General features: G+C 25.4%; 2 protein-coding genes across 4 annotated transcripts in view; one reads left to right on the top strand and one right to left on the bottom strand.

Annotated features, from left to right (window-relative positions):
* The window catches only part of LOC127287611 (sodium/potassium-transporting ATPase subunit alpha), a 115,128-nt gene that overhangs the window by 57,130 nt on the left and 38,647 nt on the right, over window positions 1-19,351 (top strand). The window lies entirely within an intron of this gene.
* Window positions 7,599-19,170, bottom strand: LOC127287612 (uncharacterized). The gene is made up of 4 exons (XM_051314634.1): window positions 18,955-19,170; window positions 15,694-15,908; window positions 11,419-11,574; window positions 7,599-10,191 (listed from the first exon to the last, which is right to left on the bottom strand). Exons 3-4 carry the CDS (start codon window positions 11,507-11,509, stop codon window positions 7,751-7,753), a joined length of 2,532 nt encoding a protein of 843 aa, XP_051170591.1. The 5' UTR covers window positions 11,510-11,574; window positions 15,694-15,908; window positions 18,955-19,170; the 3' UTR covers window positions 7,599-7,750.

The raw sequence follows: 19,351 nt of genomic DNA, 5'->3' as shown, positions 1-19,351 counted from the left end.
CCAATCAATTTGATATTGCTCCAAGATTTTTTAAACAGAAAAAAAGAATAATTTAAAGAATATTGGTACTGCTTCCTTTTCCTAACTTTAGTTATAGAGTTACCCTTAGGGTGGAAACCAATTAATTAATTAATCTCGAGAATATAATATAACTTGTTTCCAATTCAAATTGCAGTAATCAAGATTTCATGTAGAATAAAGGCACAGTTAATTAAAATATTCCCTTTATACTCTCTAAATCTGAATAAGTGAAATTTCACTTAGAATGTTTCAAAAGTCTTCAACATATAAAAATAAGTGTACATTCACTTAAAAATAAGTAAAACTTCACTTATTTTTGAGTGAAAATCACTTATTTTTAAGTGCATATAAACTTATTTTTCTACGTGGAAGACTTTTAAAACATTCTAAGTGAAATTTCACTTATTCTGATTTATAGAGAGTACTGTTCAGGACATTTCTGTGATAGGTTCCGATTTCATTTTGTAAATGAATAAATATCAGCCATCGAAACTATGTAACTTTGATTCAAAAAGATGATGCAAAATAGACTTGATTGTGGATTATTTTCCATTTGAATTCCTATGAACAATGAAGTGTAAACGAATTATACATGCACTTATGTACTCTTCGGGGTAATTGAGGTGGCTCTAATCAAGAGCTAGTTAGCAATAATCTGAGGATTGCACTGAAGCTTATACATTGTCAACGTACAGAAATGTGAAACGCACAAGGTGCCTGAGCCAATATTATATTTTTTTATTAAAAAATTTGCAATTAATGGCATTTTTGGAACTACCGATCTTCTTATCAGAATATATTATTAATCGTCAATTTTGACAAATTAGATTTAAAAATGATTGTGATACAAATTTAAACAAATCTATATGATATGGGTTTTTTTATGATAAATAGCATTGAAAAATTACTTTTAATCAGATACATCCAAAGTTGTTGGTTTTGAAAACTAAAAAAATGGAATTTATTGAATTTTACAAAAACTTTCAAAAATTTTGTTTTAGAGCTAAAAAATCATTTTTCTATAGTTTATGTATATAATATTTTGTAATTTTTTCATCACCGATATCCCAGATAGCACGTAATCTTGCAGCAACCTTCCGGCAAGCTTGCCGCGTAATATTGCCAATCTTGCATGGCAAACTTGCCGCAAGCTTACTGCAAACTTTAAATGTCCCACCTGACCCAAGCTTGCATGGTAAGTTTACCGAAAGATTGCAGTGTAAGGTTACTGCAAGATTGCACAATAAGATTATCGCAAGATTGCCAAATAACCTTACCTTGAAACTAAAAAATTAAAAAAAAAATGTTTCGTTTAAGTTATATAATAAAAATATATAAATTAGACGAAAAATTAAAAAAATATTTTTAGGTTCAAAGTAAGGTTATTTGGCAACCTTGCACCAACCTTACTACAAGCTTACAGTGCAAGCTTACTGAGCAATCTTGTGATAATCTTATTGTGAAATCTTGCAGTAACCCTACACCGCAACCTTGTAGTAATCTTACACTGCAATCTTTCAGGAAGCTTACCATGCAAGCATTTTTCAATTAATAATTTTTGAATTTCAATTTTCATCTGTAATTTCTAATAAATTCTTCATCAACAGAAATCAACAAAAATTTCAATTAAAAATCACTTGAAGTTCAATTACTTTCAAAAATCTGAATTGTAATCTTTGAAAATTCAATTACTTTGAAAAAATTTTATTTAAAATTATTTGATAAATTATTTTCAATTCTGTGAAATTTCATTATTGTCTGAAATTTAATTATTTCTAAAAATTTCACCTATAACTCTTCCAAACTTTAATTATTTTTAATAATTTTAATATTTCTTTAAAAAAGTTTCAAATAAAAACTCTAAAATTGAATTGTTGTCAAAACATTTTTTTTTTTTTAAATTTCTCCTACTTAATTAAAATTTTAAAAATAATTATACGTCTTTGATTTTGAAATATTCGAAATAAATTTTCTTGATAATATTCCTATAGAATCATTATTATTAAGAAATTAATAAAATTGATTTAATAATTATGTATAATAATATTGATTATTTGAAGTAAAATATTTATTAACTAATTAAAATAAGAAGATCGACTTTTTCGACTTTTTTTTATGCTTGAAAGTTGATCCGAGGCCTACAAAATTAATGAATCAGAAAGAGACTTCCATTATTTTACTTGGTGGCAACTATCACTGCCATGCATTTAATTTTTTTATCTATATATTAATAAAATCTCAATTACAGTCAATTTTTAGAATAACAAACATTTTTGACATTAAAATATAATAATACCATTCCCAAAATAGAGGATATTTTCGACAATTTATTTTCTCCACGTGTACATGCCTAATCAAAAGAGATATAATTTAAGGCGCGATATCGAAGACGTGGCTAGACTACTTATTTGTGCAATCGATCAAAGTGCTGACTGTAGCATCTCGTATAAGAACAATGAGTTGCGCCAACTAATTATTGACGTGCATCGGTATTCGAAGCTAAGTCAAAGTACCTGCGATGATAGTATTGTGAGACGCTGAAATTTTTAGTCTTCTCATTTTTAATGTAATTTCTCCAATTTTTTGATAATTTAAAATTTAATAAATTCACTTCTTGTTTAGAAGTAGTAGAAATAGAAGAATTTTTTAGCTATGTTGTATTAAAACATAAAAATATTTTGTCTTTAAAAATAGTTTGTGTTGTCGTTATTGATTAGAATTTGTAACTTTTACCCCAACAATTTTCTATATATTTGAAGTGTACTCTGTTGTCAGAGAAACAACCCGTAAAACAAATACCTGCAAACACCCTAACTTCAATAGGGTTTCACGTTTCCGTTTCCTGGTCATGAAACTCTCAGTTACAATATACTCATACAAAATATGAATCAGCAACACATTTCATTTGTTAAATTACATTTATTTATTTCTTGAAAATATTTTTAAATTTTTAAATAAATAATATTATTTTTAATATATTAAATTAATTAATATAATATATATTGATGTAGTTTCCCAAGGATTATTGTTTAACCCAGGGGAATTCAATTTCAATTTCTTGAATATGTTTATATTTGTTCCACATATAAAGGGAGGCCAAAAATTCTCTTTATCACTGAATCTACTTTTCGTAAATTTTTGAAAACAATAAAGTTAAAGAAAAATACGAATTTTTGACAACTATGAACATAATAAAATAAAACAAAATGAAGAATAAAACAGAAGTGAAGAAATAAAAAAAAGTGAATTGTGTTACAATTTATTCATAAATTCCACTCGAAACTATCTATTGACTCAGCAGAACAAACAAAGAATTCAGTTCTTATAATCATAATAATATGTTCTTTCAAATCGGACAGTATACATTAGGACATTTACTTTCATTTTCAGGGAAAAACTAAATATCGAATATAACTGTTATTTTTAATAATTGCTGAAAAGTAACCAACTTTTCAAATAAAAGTCGAATCTTTTCATAATTTACAATTTTTCTTGCAATTGAAATGTCAAAAAAAAAATAAATATTTTTTACACGGAAAAAAAGGAATTGCTTACAGATGCTATCAAAATTAGTAACCACAGCTAAATTTTTTGCTATGACAACGAAAAGGTTTGCTAAGATAAACAATATCAGTCTTAATTTTTTAAAATTTACTGTCACATCAAACTTTTTTGACCCCGCAGGAAATTTGTTCTCTGTCCCTATATATTAGCTAACGTAATTTGATGTGACAGCAAATAGTTCGCTGCCACTGCAAACTGTAATTCCGACAGTTCGGATAGTTCGGACAGAGAAAATGCATGGTGTATAAGTTAAAAGGGACTTGAAAGATCTTTCTATTTCCTAGATTTTCTGAATAATGCTTTCAATATCACATATATTGGGTATTGTAGGAAATAATCAGGATGTCCTGTCGAAATCGTTTGTTGTGTGAATCGTAAAATTAAAAAATTAAGCTTGACGTTCATATTTCCGGTGAGAATGAACAAAGTGGTTACAATTATGAACGATAGTGATTCATCGCGAGACATCTCCAACGATTTGACAAAAGCGGTCTAGCTGTTACTAGTTTGAGTCAATCTTCCATGACGTAAGAAATGACAAGGTAAATTAACGCGTGTCGAGAATTTTATTACATTTCATATTACAAATTGACTTATAAAAGCGTGGGCAGGTATAAAGGTCACAGAAAAGAGGGTTATATGAGCAGACATGCAAAATTTTCGAACGCACGCTCGTTGCCGCGCGAGGGGAAAATACACCAATCTAAAAGATATAATTTGGTCATCTTCAAACTATATACCTTTTATTTCATCGGGGTAGGTCTATATAAATTCCGTCATGCAAAAACTAAAATACCGTAACTCGTTTTTTACTTAGGTTATGTTTCTTATTTTGTGCTTATATTTTTAAGAAATACAGAGATTAAAATTATGGAAAATTTAATGTTAATTTTATAGAAATGATCATTTCTACCTTCTGTGGATCAAATTTTCCATAATTTTAATTTTTAAAAAACACAAAAAAATTCCAGTGTAATTTTACTACGTTAAACGTTGGAAAAAGTGACCATGCGCCGAATAAGTATACTTTTATTTTATAAAATACCATTTTATATCAAAATACATAAATAAAATACTCAATTGCTAGTAATTAAGTTTTTTTTATATATTTTTTTATATATATCACTTAATTACTAACAATTGAGTGTTTTATTTATGTATTTTAATATCATAAAATTGTATTTTACAAAAGAAAAGTATATTTATTTAACTAAAAGAAACAGAATAAGTGAAAAACTAAAATATAAAAAACAACTTTTAGGTTATGTAGTCTTTTAACTTTCCGGTTTGTAAATTTACAACTTGATGACTGTTTTTTTTAATGCGTCCGACGTAGTTAAATTACATTGGAATTTTTTTGTATGAAGAAAGGTAATGGGCAACATAACCCAAATAAAGAGACAAATTAGATTTAACATTTTAATATACCCATACATGATATAAACTTGATCCGCATTATTTTAATCATTTTTAGAAATAATACGAAAATTGAGATCATTTTTTGATATACCTAAAATTTGGTATCAAAGTACAACTGTTATAAACGGTATGCAATTACTGAAAAGTTTATGAATTGATATATTTATTTCACTATATTTTTGAATATCGAGAATAATATTATTATACACTTTTTTGAAGATAAAGTAGAATAAAAAATGATTATTGAAACCACAATTAATCACAAAATAATTATGCAATTAAAATAACAATGGTATATAGAAATGACAGATATTAAATTGCAGACTACAAATAATTGGTAACATCCCAAGCAAAAATTTACAACCGGCGCAGTGTTGCGCCAGTACTGGCAATTACTGGCAAAGTACTGACCGCCAATATTGAACCAATACTGGCATATGTTTGGGATGATAACGTCATTTATTAGTACTGGTCATTAGTAATGACTTAGTACTGGCGTTCAGTACTGGTTCAATACTGGAATTTAGTAGTAATTCTGTATTTTGCCAGTACGGGCAAAATTATAGTAACCAGTAATAAGCCAGCACTGGTAGATATTCAAAATTCAGGGTTCTTTTTGCTTTTTACATTAATTGAGCAGCTGGATCGAAGAACCGACTCTTCGCTCGAACCGCACACACTCGTATCATTAAATATTAATAATAATAAATTGTTATTTTTTGTATTAACATTTTACTCTTTATTTTATTATTCAAATAATTTCTTCAAATATTATAAATTATATATTTATTTGTATTTTTTTAAATTACCGAAATTTAATGAAATTATTGGTTAAAATAGAGTTTATTTGATTTAAATATATTTTTTCAGTGTAAGAAAAATAATTTGAGAACTTCATTAATTATGTTTCATATTAGGAATACCTAATAAATATTTAAAAAAAAATTATTAACATATCTTACAAAACTTCGAATAAATATTTTCGTTAGTGTTTTTAACTTTTTTTACATTTGATTATTAACGTAAAGATGAAAGTCAGGAACTCATTATTGAATCCGAATGCGCAGTCTTCTTTCGCGCATCGATTGGCTATTCACTTATTTCAAAAGTTGTAAATCGCTTTCTCTGAATACGTGAATATTCACTTCCAGTAAGAGAAGACATTTCACTTATATGAAAAAATTTTAAATACAATATAAATATAATTTTTTTGTTTAAAGACCTGGAATCCCTATAAATAAAAAGATTTTCAAAAAAAAAACAAACATAACCTAAAAACTGTATGTGAATAATGCTATCTTAAAGTTAAAATATTTTTACTGTTTAATTAAAATATGAAACATTTTATTCAACAATATACATAAAGTTATTTTATTGAACAATACTTACTATTGTAAGTTTGTATATAATTAACTATTTTAATCTTATAGACTCATTTCTAAATAAAAGTTTTTCTTGAAAACTCACTGAACAGTTCTTTTGAAACTTTCCCAGTAAAAAAAAAAGAATTGGCCGTAAGCGAAAAGAATTGGTGGTGACTTAAGGCCTATGCGGTTTCGCGACAATACAGTATTGAATGGTTACGACCAATTCTTTTTTTTTACGGCCAATTCTTTTTACTTAAATTGTTTGAATTAATGTATATTGACCCGATTTGGCATTATAAACGAGAAAAGGGACTGTTTTAAAGTGTAAAAATGCTGATTACGTGCAGGAAATACGGAATTTTGTTAAAAAGTGAAAAAGTTAATTGTGACAGGCACGACAGGCACGGCCACTTGTTACCACTGGCTTGAGCATAAAAGAGAATGCACTGTTACCGACAAAAAGTTACTAGGACGAGCGGCAAATTCAAATAGTGAAATTAAATTCAAGAGAATATAAGAAATTTTAAAAAGTTTTTTATCATTAATCAAGGTATGTATATTATTTTAAATATTTAAATAATCAATATTATTAATATTATATTTAATATTATTAATATTTAATATTATTAATGTGAAAATCGTTTAAAAAATTGAATTTACAAGTTTTTCGTATTTGAATTAATAAATTTAATTAATCATTATTATTAATGAAATATTTGGAAATAAATGTTTATAATGAAAATATGAATTTTAATTAAATTAAATGATTTTAAATTAATTTTTTAATAAATAAAATTTTTGTATTTTGGACACAACTAATTAGTTAAAGAATATTGTATTTATTAATAAACATATTAAAACAATAATGTATATTTTATTTGGTAATAACTTATATTAATTACAATAATTTATTACATGTTTTTAATTAAAATTGGTTCATATTTTTTATTTGAATGAAAATGATACTGATACAGCATTTTTATCTATAATTATGTATATAAAGAATTTAATTTTAAAGAAAATATCTATTATTTGTTCTAATTTTTGTGAATAATGTATAAGAATAAAATTAATAAAAAATTAATAAAAATAAAATATAAGAAAATTTTTCAAAATCGATAAAATGTTTTAAAAATTTTATGTATAATAAAAATTTTTAGCTATATTTAATGTTTTTCAATATATACTTTAAAAATTACGTATAGCGATTTTGAATTATTTTCATTTTATTAAGAATTCATTCATTGCTTAGAATTGAGTTTTTAAGTGTACAAAGTATATTATTTACATATGTAGAAACATACACAAGTGCAAACTACTTATTTAAAAGACAAACGTGCTTCTTATGGAAATAATCATGCTTACAGACAAATTTGGAGTTACTGTTTTTCAAAACAATTGGGCATACTGCATAAATACTGTATTTTTATACTGTCTAAATCCAAAACAATCATTTTTGATTGTACAGCGCTAAAATTAATAATCTTATGATTCGAAGGAGATGGAAGTACTTTCCATATGTGTTCCATTTTTACATGATTAATGAACAGTGGTTCAATAATTAATTGTTGAACTTTTAAAAAACAGAGGCCATTTGGTTGTACAAAAATGTTTAAAATTTGTGCAACACTGTTATCTTCCAGCTTTATTGCCGAATCATTGTGCGTTTCATTTCTGCTATAATGAGCCGTTGTCAAGATCATTCCTTTGTACGAGCAACGTTCATAAGTTTCGTAGTTTCGTGGGAAATCATCTGATTCACAGAAACCGAAAAGTGTGACATTGCCTACAGACTTTGCACTTGGAGTATAACGTTTTTCAGTAAGAAATGATTCGCAGACTTCTTTAACAATATCAGGAAGATGGTCCCTCGGTCGAAATTTGTACAATAATCTCTGCAGGGATTTTCGAATCATTTGCTGATCTGCAGCTTTGGGTCCATTCACTGAGCTTTTCAAAATGAAAATATTACTTTCATAGGGGAAAGCTGATGTTGACCAACAAGGACCAGTGTCAATTACGTTCTCAATGGCGTGTAACAACAAATGAATATTAAATGTCATTGCTGATAAACCATAGGTTGTTTCAACGTGAGAGACAAATTTCAAAAGGTCTTTTTTACTTTTCACTAAATCGTCTCGGGAAATTTTTGTTTTCGACAGTGTGTACATTGCATTGACAAATAATGCATAATACTCCACTGACTCAATTGGAAAGTTTTCTGATACCACTGTGAGTAACAATGGAACGCTGTAATAAAATAACCAAGCCTTCCAGTTTGTTGCTTTCCAATCACCGAGTTTCGATAATTTTTCCGGCTTTCTGTGCAACTCTCTTGGCGGCTGAATCAGGGTTAATAAATGTTCAACAGAACTACGTTGAACAGGAGTCAAGTTTTTCTTCATTAATTTCCACATTTGCTCTGCGACTCCTAAAACTCCATTATGCATGAAATCTAAACTGAAACTTCGCGCCATGTCAACGTTGGGAAAACTACAAAAAGAAGATCGTCCTTTCACGCCATTTTCTGCTTTACCGTTCTTTTCGCATAGATAAACATCACTCATGTGTGAGTCATGTGTTCGTACCTCGCATTTACTCCCTATGAATGGAAACCTTACATACCCGAAATAAAATCCTAATTGGTAGCAGTAAGTGCAGCTGCAGTATCCACTATATTGCATCCTATACTGCAGTACAGCTCTAGCAACAGAGTCCGCAATTATACAGAGAATTGTAAATGTCAATTTTATTTTATAATTTTTCGCTAATTCTAATAATAAACCTATCGTGTGCAAGCGGAAAGCATCCTCCTTGAATTTATCAATAAATAATTTCATCAAATGTGGTGGAGGTTCAGAGGTAACCATCATCATACCTACAAGCAATATATGTTTAAATCTAATTTCTGGTGGCAAATCATTTATAATAACCGATAGAGGCCAGAAACTTCGTACTCCAGATTTACCCATGCTAACAGGTGCTCCGTCAGTACTTAGATTGTATGTAATTGTGTTGGGAAATTTAATTTTTGTCTCCTTATACAATTTGCTGTCTTGAATATCCCTAATATCACTGGTCTCGTCACGTTTATTGTTACCGTAAACTGTACCTACTAGATGGTCTCTGATTTCTTTATTTTTTAACAATAATTGAAGCTGATATTCGAAATTTACAGTCAAAAAATACTTGTTATTATTAAGAGTAATTTTATTTTTACTTTGACATTGTTGGCAAATTTTTTTCTGTCCCTTAATACCTGACTTTACGGATGAATGAACAACTTCTTTTTCGCACTCTTTGCAGTAATAATGAAAAATAACGTTATCCGGTGGTGCATCCATAACCTTATTCAGCATATAATTTGAAATTTCCAAATTTTTAAATAGAGGACCAGCTAAAATTTTGATGATATTAATTAATTTAATTCTAGCTTCTTCGACTAATCCGAACTGAATAAAATATCCCATCAGCATTTCGATTACGTCATTTACTTGTAAGCCTGATTGAGGGAACATCAGAGTGTTATTAGATTCTAGAAAAGAAGACTGTTCGTAGTTTCCATCGTTGAAATTGTTAAAATTGTCACTTGTGTCTTCATTGGAGTCACTTTCATTGGAGTCACTTTCATCAGGATCTAAGTTGCTGTTACATTCTTCAGGATTTTCTGCAACACTCTGAGGGAAGAATGCAGATGCTTCGTCATTCTCATTGCCACTACTTTGTGGCACAATATTTTGATCCTCATCGAAATCCGGTAAACTTTGTTGTCGGTTTTCAGACAATTTTCTATATTTTGCAGCATATTCTCGGGCAGCATCTACATTTAAAAAATTATTAATTGAAATCAGATTTAAGATTATTGAAATTAGATTATTTAAGATATGATCACAAATTATTAACACATTAAAATTATGATTGCGCTTGAAAAAATGTTTAAAATTTTAAAAAATGTATTAGTAATTTTTTAAGATATTGTTCATTGCTGCATTTGTGGTTCAAAATATTTACAATAGTGGATTAAAAAAATTATTTTGATTTAATTTATAACATATATTACAAGTATTTAAAACGTACAATTGAATTTTCGTTTCGTATAAAAAAGTTAAGTTGATTAATAATACCAAAACAATACAATAAGAATAATACAATCTTAGTGAAATCTTTTTCTTTTGTTATTAATTATTATTATAATTATAATTATTAATTATATTAATTAAACGATATTGTTTAAAACTTGTATTTAATTATTTTCAAATAATTTTTAATAATAATAATAATAATAAAAATATTTGATTTTAAAAAACAAAAATGCATTTTTAAATCGAAAAAATGCTACAAAAAAGCGAAACAAAAAATTTTACTTTGTAACATTCTTTAACCCTCTTACCACACACAGGTGCGAATTCGCACTGCCAAAAATTATGTTTCTTTAATTTTTTAAAAACAGCAGTTTTTTAATATTAATTTTTCTATAACAAATTTTTTTTTTTTGTAAAATTCAACTGCTCCATTGAATTGTGCGGAAAATTTCACCCCAAAATGATATATAATTGAATGTATTTACAAAGATTTCTTCATCCTTAAAGCGATTATTCAAAATACGAAATCCCAATTCGCACTTGTGTGCGGTATATGGGTGCTGGATACAAGTGTGCGGTAAGAGGGTTAAAATAAATAATTATATTTTTTTACAAAATTACTGAAGGGTTTTTGTATCGAAACATAAATTGTTTTTCTCCACTTTTAAACAATGTTCAAAAATGTTTTGATCCAATTTTTTTATATTATCACAAGAAAAAAAGTAAAAAAAAATTATTTTGTCTAAAATTAAAATTAATTCCTTCATATAGTTGGAAGTATCATCCCTAGTCTCCCCTTAAGTTATTAGCCTGAGAAAAATAAAATTCTAAAAAGAAGTCGGTGGCGCACCACTTTTCGAGTTCTAAATAGTGATTTACATTTAGATTTCAATTTATTATTCTAAAATAATATTTGCTTATTGTTAAACTATACTAAATTATTTTTGAATGTTATAATAACATACCGTACTGCAGTTGCAGTAACTTGATTTTTGATGCAACTTTTGTTTTCACATTGCCTTTTGTCCTCTCGCCACTATTTTCGTCGTTTTCCATATTTCCTGTTGGTACATATGTATTTCAAGTCCTATTCTTATCTTTGTTTTCCCAAGGAAATGTTTCTGTACAAATAAAACATAGCCAGTCAATATAAAATCAGTGAAATTTTATTAAGTGCCTTTACACTGCACAGAGGAGAAAAGGCTACCCGCGCGTAAATGGTTATGGGAAGAGAAACTTCTACTAAAAAGATACAGAAGTTTTTATCTCCGCGTAGCCTTTATTCCCCTTACGGTGTATAAAGTAACCGATTTATTCATTGCTTTATGTATACGATGCTTGAAAGTTGATGGTATAATTATAGATGAGAATCAACGAAATTTTGCTGATTCAAATTTAGAGTTGTCATTTCCAAGTTAATATAGAAATAAGTATTGAAATTACCTACATTAAAATGTTCTTCAAATTTATTTTTAAATTTTCTTTTAAATTGTGTCTATTAAATAGAATATTGTTTTGAAATAATCAAATCAAAGTTAGATTAACAATGAGTCAATGACTTAAAAAAGATGTTCTTTATATGAGACATTCCACGCCAAATTGACATATCATCAAAATTGGCATTTTTAAATTAGCTCAAATTTTTTTACCTTCTTATACTCCATGAAAAAGAGGTCCATGATTTTTTTCAAATTTTTTTATGCAGCCGTTTAAGAGATGAAATTTTTAAAATTTGTTTATAACTTCTGCAAAAATGGATCAATTTTAATGTTACCTATGTATATGAAAAATTTCAGTTTTTTGATGGACTTTTCAAAAATTTGATGCAAAAAATTATCGAAAAATTATTTACTACTTTTTTTGTAATTTATTTGTTAAAATCTTATTTTCAAAATTGTTTGTATCCTTCGATTTTTTCGAAATAATTTTTAAACAAAACTATTTCTTTTTACGCAAATTTTCAGCCTAATCCCGTCGTGGGTAAATGATTTTTACTATTTTTTCAGTATTTTTTTAAATTATCAAAATTGAGTATTGTCTCATGCAAACCTCAGATTATTTTGGTACTACACATTCTTATGTATTTTTATGCGTTGATTATGAAAATCATTGTCACAACGACCGAAAACGTGATTTTTGTGGTGAAAACCATAAAAATAACATAATTAAATGGTTTTTTGGTTTTATCTCATAAAATATGCAAAATATTAAAAAATGCTTCAAACAAAAGTTGTGGATATCATAAAAATACATTTTTCACGTATTACACTATTTTTGTTAAAACTTATTGGTTTTCTCAAAAAGCAAATTTTTACATTATTATTAGTTTTTGGCAAAAAACCATAATACATAAAAAAATGTATTTTTATGATAACTACAACTTTTGTTTGAAGCATTTTTTAATATTTTGCATATTTTATGAGATAAAAAAAACCATTAAATTATGTTATTTTTATGGTTTTCACCACAAAAATCACGTTTTCGGTCGTTGTGACAATGATTTTCATAATCAACGCATAAAAATATATAAGAATGTGTAGTACCAAAATAATCTGAGGTTTGCATGAGACAATACTCAATTTTGATAATTTAAAAAAATCCTGAAAAAATAGTAAAAATCATTTACCCACGACGGGATTAGGCTGAAAATTTGCGTAAAAAGAAATAGTTTTGTTTAAAAATTATTTCGAAAAAATCGAAGGATACAAACAATTTTGAAAATAAGATTTTAACAAATAAATTACAAAAAAAGTAGTAAATAATTTTTCGATAATTTTTTGCATCAAATTTTTGAAAAGTCCATCAAAAAACTGAAATTTTTCATATACATAGGTAACATTAAAATTGATCCATTTTTGCAGAAGTTATAAACAAATTTTAAAAATTTCATCTTTTAAACGGCTGCATAAAAAAATTTGAAAAAAATCATGGACCTCTTTTTCATGGAGTATTAAAAGGTAAAAAAATTTGAGCTAATTTAAAAATGTCAATTTAAATACCTATAGGTATTTAAAAATATTACCTTACAATATACAAAAAAAATTATATGTGACCTGGACAGTTAGAAGGGACCTCTTGTCCGAAAAAATTAATTTTTTATTGATTGGTGATTCTGATAGAAAAAAGTTTTCTCTATCAGAATCACCAATCAATAAAAAATTAATTTTTTCGGACAAAAAGGTCCCTTTTAACTGTCCAGGTCACATATCTAGATATTAAACATTTCCTTTCAGAAATCTTAACAAATAATTTATTTATAATTATATTTTGCTGATTCAAATTTAGAGTTATTATTTCCTAGTTAATATAGAAAAGTATTAAAATTACCTATATTAAAATGTTCTTCAAATTTATTTTTAAATTTTCTTTTAAATTGTGTCAATTAAATAGAATATTGTTTTGAAATAATCAAATCAAAGTTAGATTAACAATGAGTCAATGACTTAAAAAAGATGTTCAGGGTTGCCACGAAATTTTGATTTTGAAATTCCATGACTTTTCCATGTTTTCCAGACCTTTTTTAAAAAAATTCCAGACCCACGTATAAAATTGTTTAAATAAATTTTAAGGTATTTGTGAAAAAATACAATATTATTTAAAAATTTTCAAATTTTATTAAAAATACATGGAATTAAGGAATAAATATATGACAATTTTGTAGTAAAATCAGGACTGATAAATTTTTTTGTTTTAAATGTTTTAAAAATCCGATTTTTTAATTGATTCAATTTATTTATTATTTCCAGGTGTTTCGTTTTTTGATAAATTAGTTATAAAAGATAAATTTTATAATGCAAACAATTCGACTTTTTAAAAAATATTTTCAATATTAACTTTAAAATCTTTTCAGTTTTATTATTTAAATACGAATTAATTAAAAATCTTAGCTGAGATTATATATTTGATTTTATTTACACTTTCAACAATTTTAATTGATTATAGTAACAATGAAAAAAACAATGAAATTATCGAGATTTTAAAATTGACTTGAAAAACTTGTCTATTTTGAAAATTCGATAAATTTCTTATTAAAATCATTTATAAAATTATGTAAAAAAAGAAATTAAACTTTCTCAACAGTTGAGAGATATTTTGATAAAAATTTAAACGAGAAATTCAAAAAAATTGGTCAGGAAAAACTGGGAATTTTGAATAATAAACAAATTAGTTAATAAAAATTGATCAATATTTAAATAAATATTTTGCTAGCTGAGATAAATGAATAACTATTATAATTTGTTATTTTTAATTGCAGCCGTGAATAAAATTAATGATATTTTAGGTTATATGACAATAATTTTTGAAATTTAATTAATTTTCATACAAAAAAATTAATAATTGTTTTTACTTTTATTTTTGCTTCTATGAAAATTAATTTAATTTAAAAAATTATGGTCATATCCTAAAATATCATTAATTTTACTGGAAATTTGTCACATATTGTACTTATTTCAATGGATTTTATATAAAAATTTGGAATTTAAAAATATTAAAAAAGAATAAAAAATTGGGATGTCTGTTTCATGTAAAATGCTTGAGAAGCAAAGATTTATAAACGTCAAATTAATTTCAACTGTAAAAGTTAAATTTAAAATCAAATATTTGTAATTTTAACTTGGAAACTTGAGATTTCCTTTATTCAAATAAAGGAAATTAAATTTTCAGAAAGGGATTTTATAAAATTTCCTGACAATTCCAGGTTTTCCAGGTTTTCCATGACTGAAAAAAAATTCCATTTCCCAGGTTTTCCAGGTCTGTGGCAACCCTGATGTTGTTTATATATAGGTATTTAAAAATATTACCTTACAATATACAAGAAAAATTATATCTAGATACTTAATAAACATTTCCATTTAAGAAATCTTAACAAATAATTTATTTACAAACCACATAAAGAAGAATCTCTCAAAACAGACAAATGATAAAATAAAATAAAATAAATTTTTGACGTAATTTTTAATCTTTCCTTGATCATGATAAAAAAATGAAGGTAAAATATACAGAAGTGATTAAAAAATTTTTTAAACCTAAATTTTAGTAAGATTCATAAAGATAATCTATATTTAAAATAATTCCACTTTAGTTCTCAAATTTTGAATGTATTTTTATGTATATATTTTGTAAACTAAAATAATATTTTTAAAAACTGAATATCAAGTAACGTTTGAAAATTAAACTGAGGTTAAATTTTAATTATCGTTTAATTGGGTAATAGTAATCAAAAATCTTTTATTTGATACCTTTTAATCCTAAAATGCCAGTTTCATGAACGATGATTTCAGCGATCCTTTTATTTCATAAACAATAAATATCCATTATTGTAAAAAGAAGATTGAGTGCCCAGAATATTTTATCACAATTTCCAGATTAACACGCTTTTACTTTTTGTAAAAGATCTTGGTTGACATGAAATAATTATCCTGATGTTTTTTCGTTTACGTCCAACTAGCAATATCTAAAGTAAAACTTTCAATAAATTTTTCAAAAACTTAATTATTTATTATTATTACTACAATATTATATATTTATAATTGTTGTAAAAAATTCTAAAATAAATTAAATTTCGTTATTAATAAATAAATTAATTAATTAAGAAATAAATCAAATTTATAAAAAAATTTAAATACAAATTTTATTATTTCTTTTGCCATAAATAATTATTATTCAGGAGATCAATTAGATAACTAGAATAGATTTATCTAATTCAAAAGTCAACTACTCAGCTAGAAGGTGGCACCAGAAGGAAACTTTGCTTGACGCGCGGATCGAGTTATTTGATTGATATCCTTCATTTTAAATGATTAAATAACAACTTTAAGAAAAAATTACTTGACTTGTGAGTCAAAAATAATTTCAAACGAATCACCTACAATTTTTAAATAAAAACAAGTTTTCCAACGTTAAATATATTTCTTTATTCTTAAATTAATAAAAGTAAGTTTATTTATAATTAAAAGACCAACGTTTCCTTCAAGAAAAAAAAATTATTTAATCTAATGAATAAATAAAAAAGGTTACATGAATAGAGGTAAATTTTGACTATTTCTTGTTCAGAAATTTACTTAAAAAGATTATAAATTTTTTAAAAATTATTCCCTAACTGATATCCGTTGTCAGCATATATTGAGCTCACACTTGCAAAAAACAACCTCTGCTTATCCAAGAAATACTAACAAAATTTTTTTTATTTTATACAAAGGCAATATCCAGTAAGAAAATATTATTATGTGCAAACAAACATCTGAACACATCAGTTTTTGCATCAAAAAAAGATGGGAAACGTACAGCACAAGTTCATTTTTGCTTTTTAAAAAATTACATATTTATTGAAATAATAATGATGATAGAATTAAAATTTATAATCTTGACTAATTGGTTTTCGCCTTTTTTAAAAAAATTTCGCTAAGTTTTTTTTCAAAATTATTGTAAAAAAAATCTATTGAACCTTGAATTAAACTAAATTATATTATTATAATACTAAGATGTAATATTGCATAAATTTATTAAATTTTATAAAGCGATTTTTACGTTTTAAAATATTAAGAATTTATTAAAATTATTATAATTATCTATCTATTAAGCAAAAAAATATTATTTAAATTTTAAATACAAATTATTTGCATTTAAATTATAATATACGTTATATTTTCAAATTGAAAATTTGTAAAAAATAAATAAATAATTTAAACTTTAAAAAAATATATTTTAAACAATTTCTTATTGAAATAAAAATTAATGTTTTTTAAATATCGATCCACTAAAATTTTGAATTAATAAGCCGCCGAAAATATTTGTGTCTAATCTTTTACACGGCAAGGGAGAAGGGAAAGAGAATGTGAGTTTATACGGAGAATGATCTTAGGCGCCAGACTGTCTGAATCGATATTATTTGGCTACAATCGGTTTGGTTCTCCTTCGAATATTTATCTTTGGACTCGCCGAGCGATTAACTACATTCGTCTCTCTTAGCAAAACGACTGCTCGCGTCAGTGGGAGATTCAACAATAACTTTCTTTTGCTTTGCTTTGTTTCATTTAAAACAATATTAAATAATTATAATTTTGGAAAATTTTATTATTGTCTTAAATGAAAACTGCTTGTTTTGATTAAATACATTTATTGAAATTAAAGATTAGGGTGACCACTCAAACACAATATTATGCGGATGAGTCCAGTTTGGGACGAAGTTAACAACGTTTATTCAACGATTTAATAAAAGTAAATATATTATTCTAAGACAATTTTTTAAAATTTTTATGTGAAAAATAATTTTAAATAAATTGTTTTAATCAAAAATTAAAAAAAAAAAAATTTTAATTTTATTATTTTGTTTTTGAACAAATATATATGGTTTTTAATCATTGATAATAAACGTGGACTTCAATTTCGTAGTTTGGGTCAATTATAGAAAAACAAAATTTCTCAAGAAAAAAGCAAATAACTGGCAAGACTATATAATTCTACATAATCCTGCATTAATTTAAACACTTTTTAAATATACAAACAGTTATTTTTAATTCATTTGTTCTTCGAGGAACAAATTAACATTTTCTTAAATAAGCGATTTAAACAACTATTACGAATAAAAAATTTTTGAACATTTTTTTTAAACCCTAGTTTAAACCTCATAATTCAAGACAAAAAATAATTTTTTTTTAATTTTGAAATGGGTAAAGTGGATTTAAAAAAAACCATTTATTTACTTAATGCTGCAAAAAAATTAAATTGTTAATAACTTTATCGACAAACAATTTTTTGCTTAAAAAAATATTTAAAACTTAGTTTAATCACAATAGGTTTAAACAAAATTTATCTTTCTTTGTAGGTGATTCGCTTAAAAAATTTTGACCATTTTTCTGATTAAAAAATTTTATTTAAATAGAAAATAACTATTAGATTCCATAAAATAAATTATTTATATGTTATTCGATAAGTATTTATTTAAAACAATTTAACCAAACAAATATTTGAAAATGAATATAAATCAAATAAAAAATTATTTATTTTACTTAATTAATTGGAATAAAAAAATATTAAATTAAAATTTCAAGAAAAATAAATTTTTAAAATTTAATTTCAACGTCACCAGCTTAATTAATTAATTATTTCTTTACCAACTAAAATTTTCAATTAAAAAAAATTTTTTTATAAAAAAATGTTAAATCAAGTTTAAAAAAATGTCGTTATTTTGTGATTTCTTAAATGTATGTATTGCATCTATTTTGAGGGAAGTGAAAATTAATACTATCTTTGTTTAACTCAAATTCGTTAAAACACATACCATCTCAAATTATCAAGGAAAATTGTGTTTTATAGACGTATTTGCTGGAATAGATCCATGCATTAAAAAAACTATTTAATTTTAATAAATAAAAAACTTTCTCAATGAAATGATATTAAAATATAAAATTCGATTCTACCCATTTAAAGGAAACGTGTATGACTAATTATTTATGAAAATAGAATCCATGATATGATCTTAAAGAAAGATAAATACTTACACTTTTGAATTCCACACAATGTACCTTCTCATGTCTTTTTTACTTGAAACAATAATACAAAACATTTTACATCAAATCACTTTTCAATTTATTTATGATAAATTTGTAGGTGAACCACATTTTTTAAAATTTTGTCAACAATTCTACTGTAAAATTATAAAAGACGCTTCTGTAATCCCTCTAAAATTGGGCAACTGGCAAACACTGAACTGATCGACGTTGGAGACTTTTCAAATACCGTAATTAGTCCTTATGGTCACTGGGTGTTATTTGGTATTATTGCAAGACTTACTGTCTAATTGTTATCAAATTTACTAACCACAATCTTTAAAAAAATTTTTATACACTTTATAAGAGCATTTAATACTGCTATACGTACAGATGACTATAATTTAAT

Source organism: Leptopilina boulardi, unplaced genomic scaffold (genome assembly GCF_019393585.1).
Source record: "Leptopilina boulardi isolate dan_hultmark-lab unplaced genomic scaffold, ZJU_Lbou_2.1 LbouV2_371, whole genome shotgun sequence".
Classification (NCBI taxonomy): domain Eukaryota; kingdom Metazoa; phylum Arthropoda; class Insecta; order Hymenoptera; family Figitidae; genus Leptopilina; species Leptopilina boulardi.
This window is presented reverse-complemented; position numbering and strand designations above follow the sequence as displayed.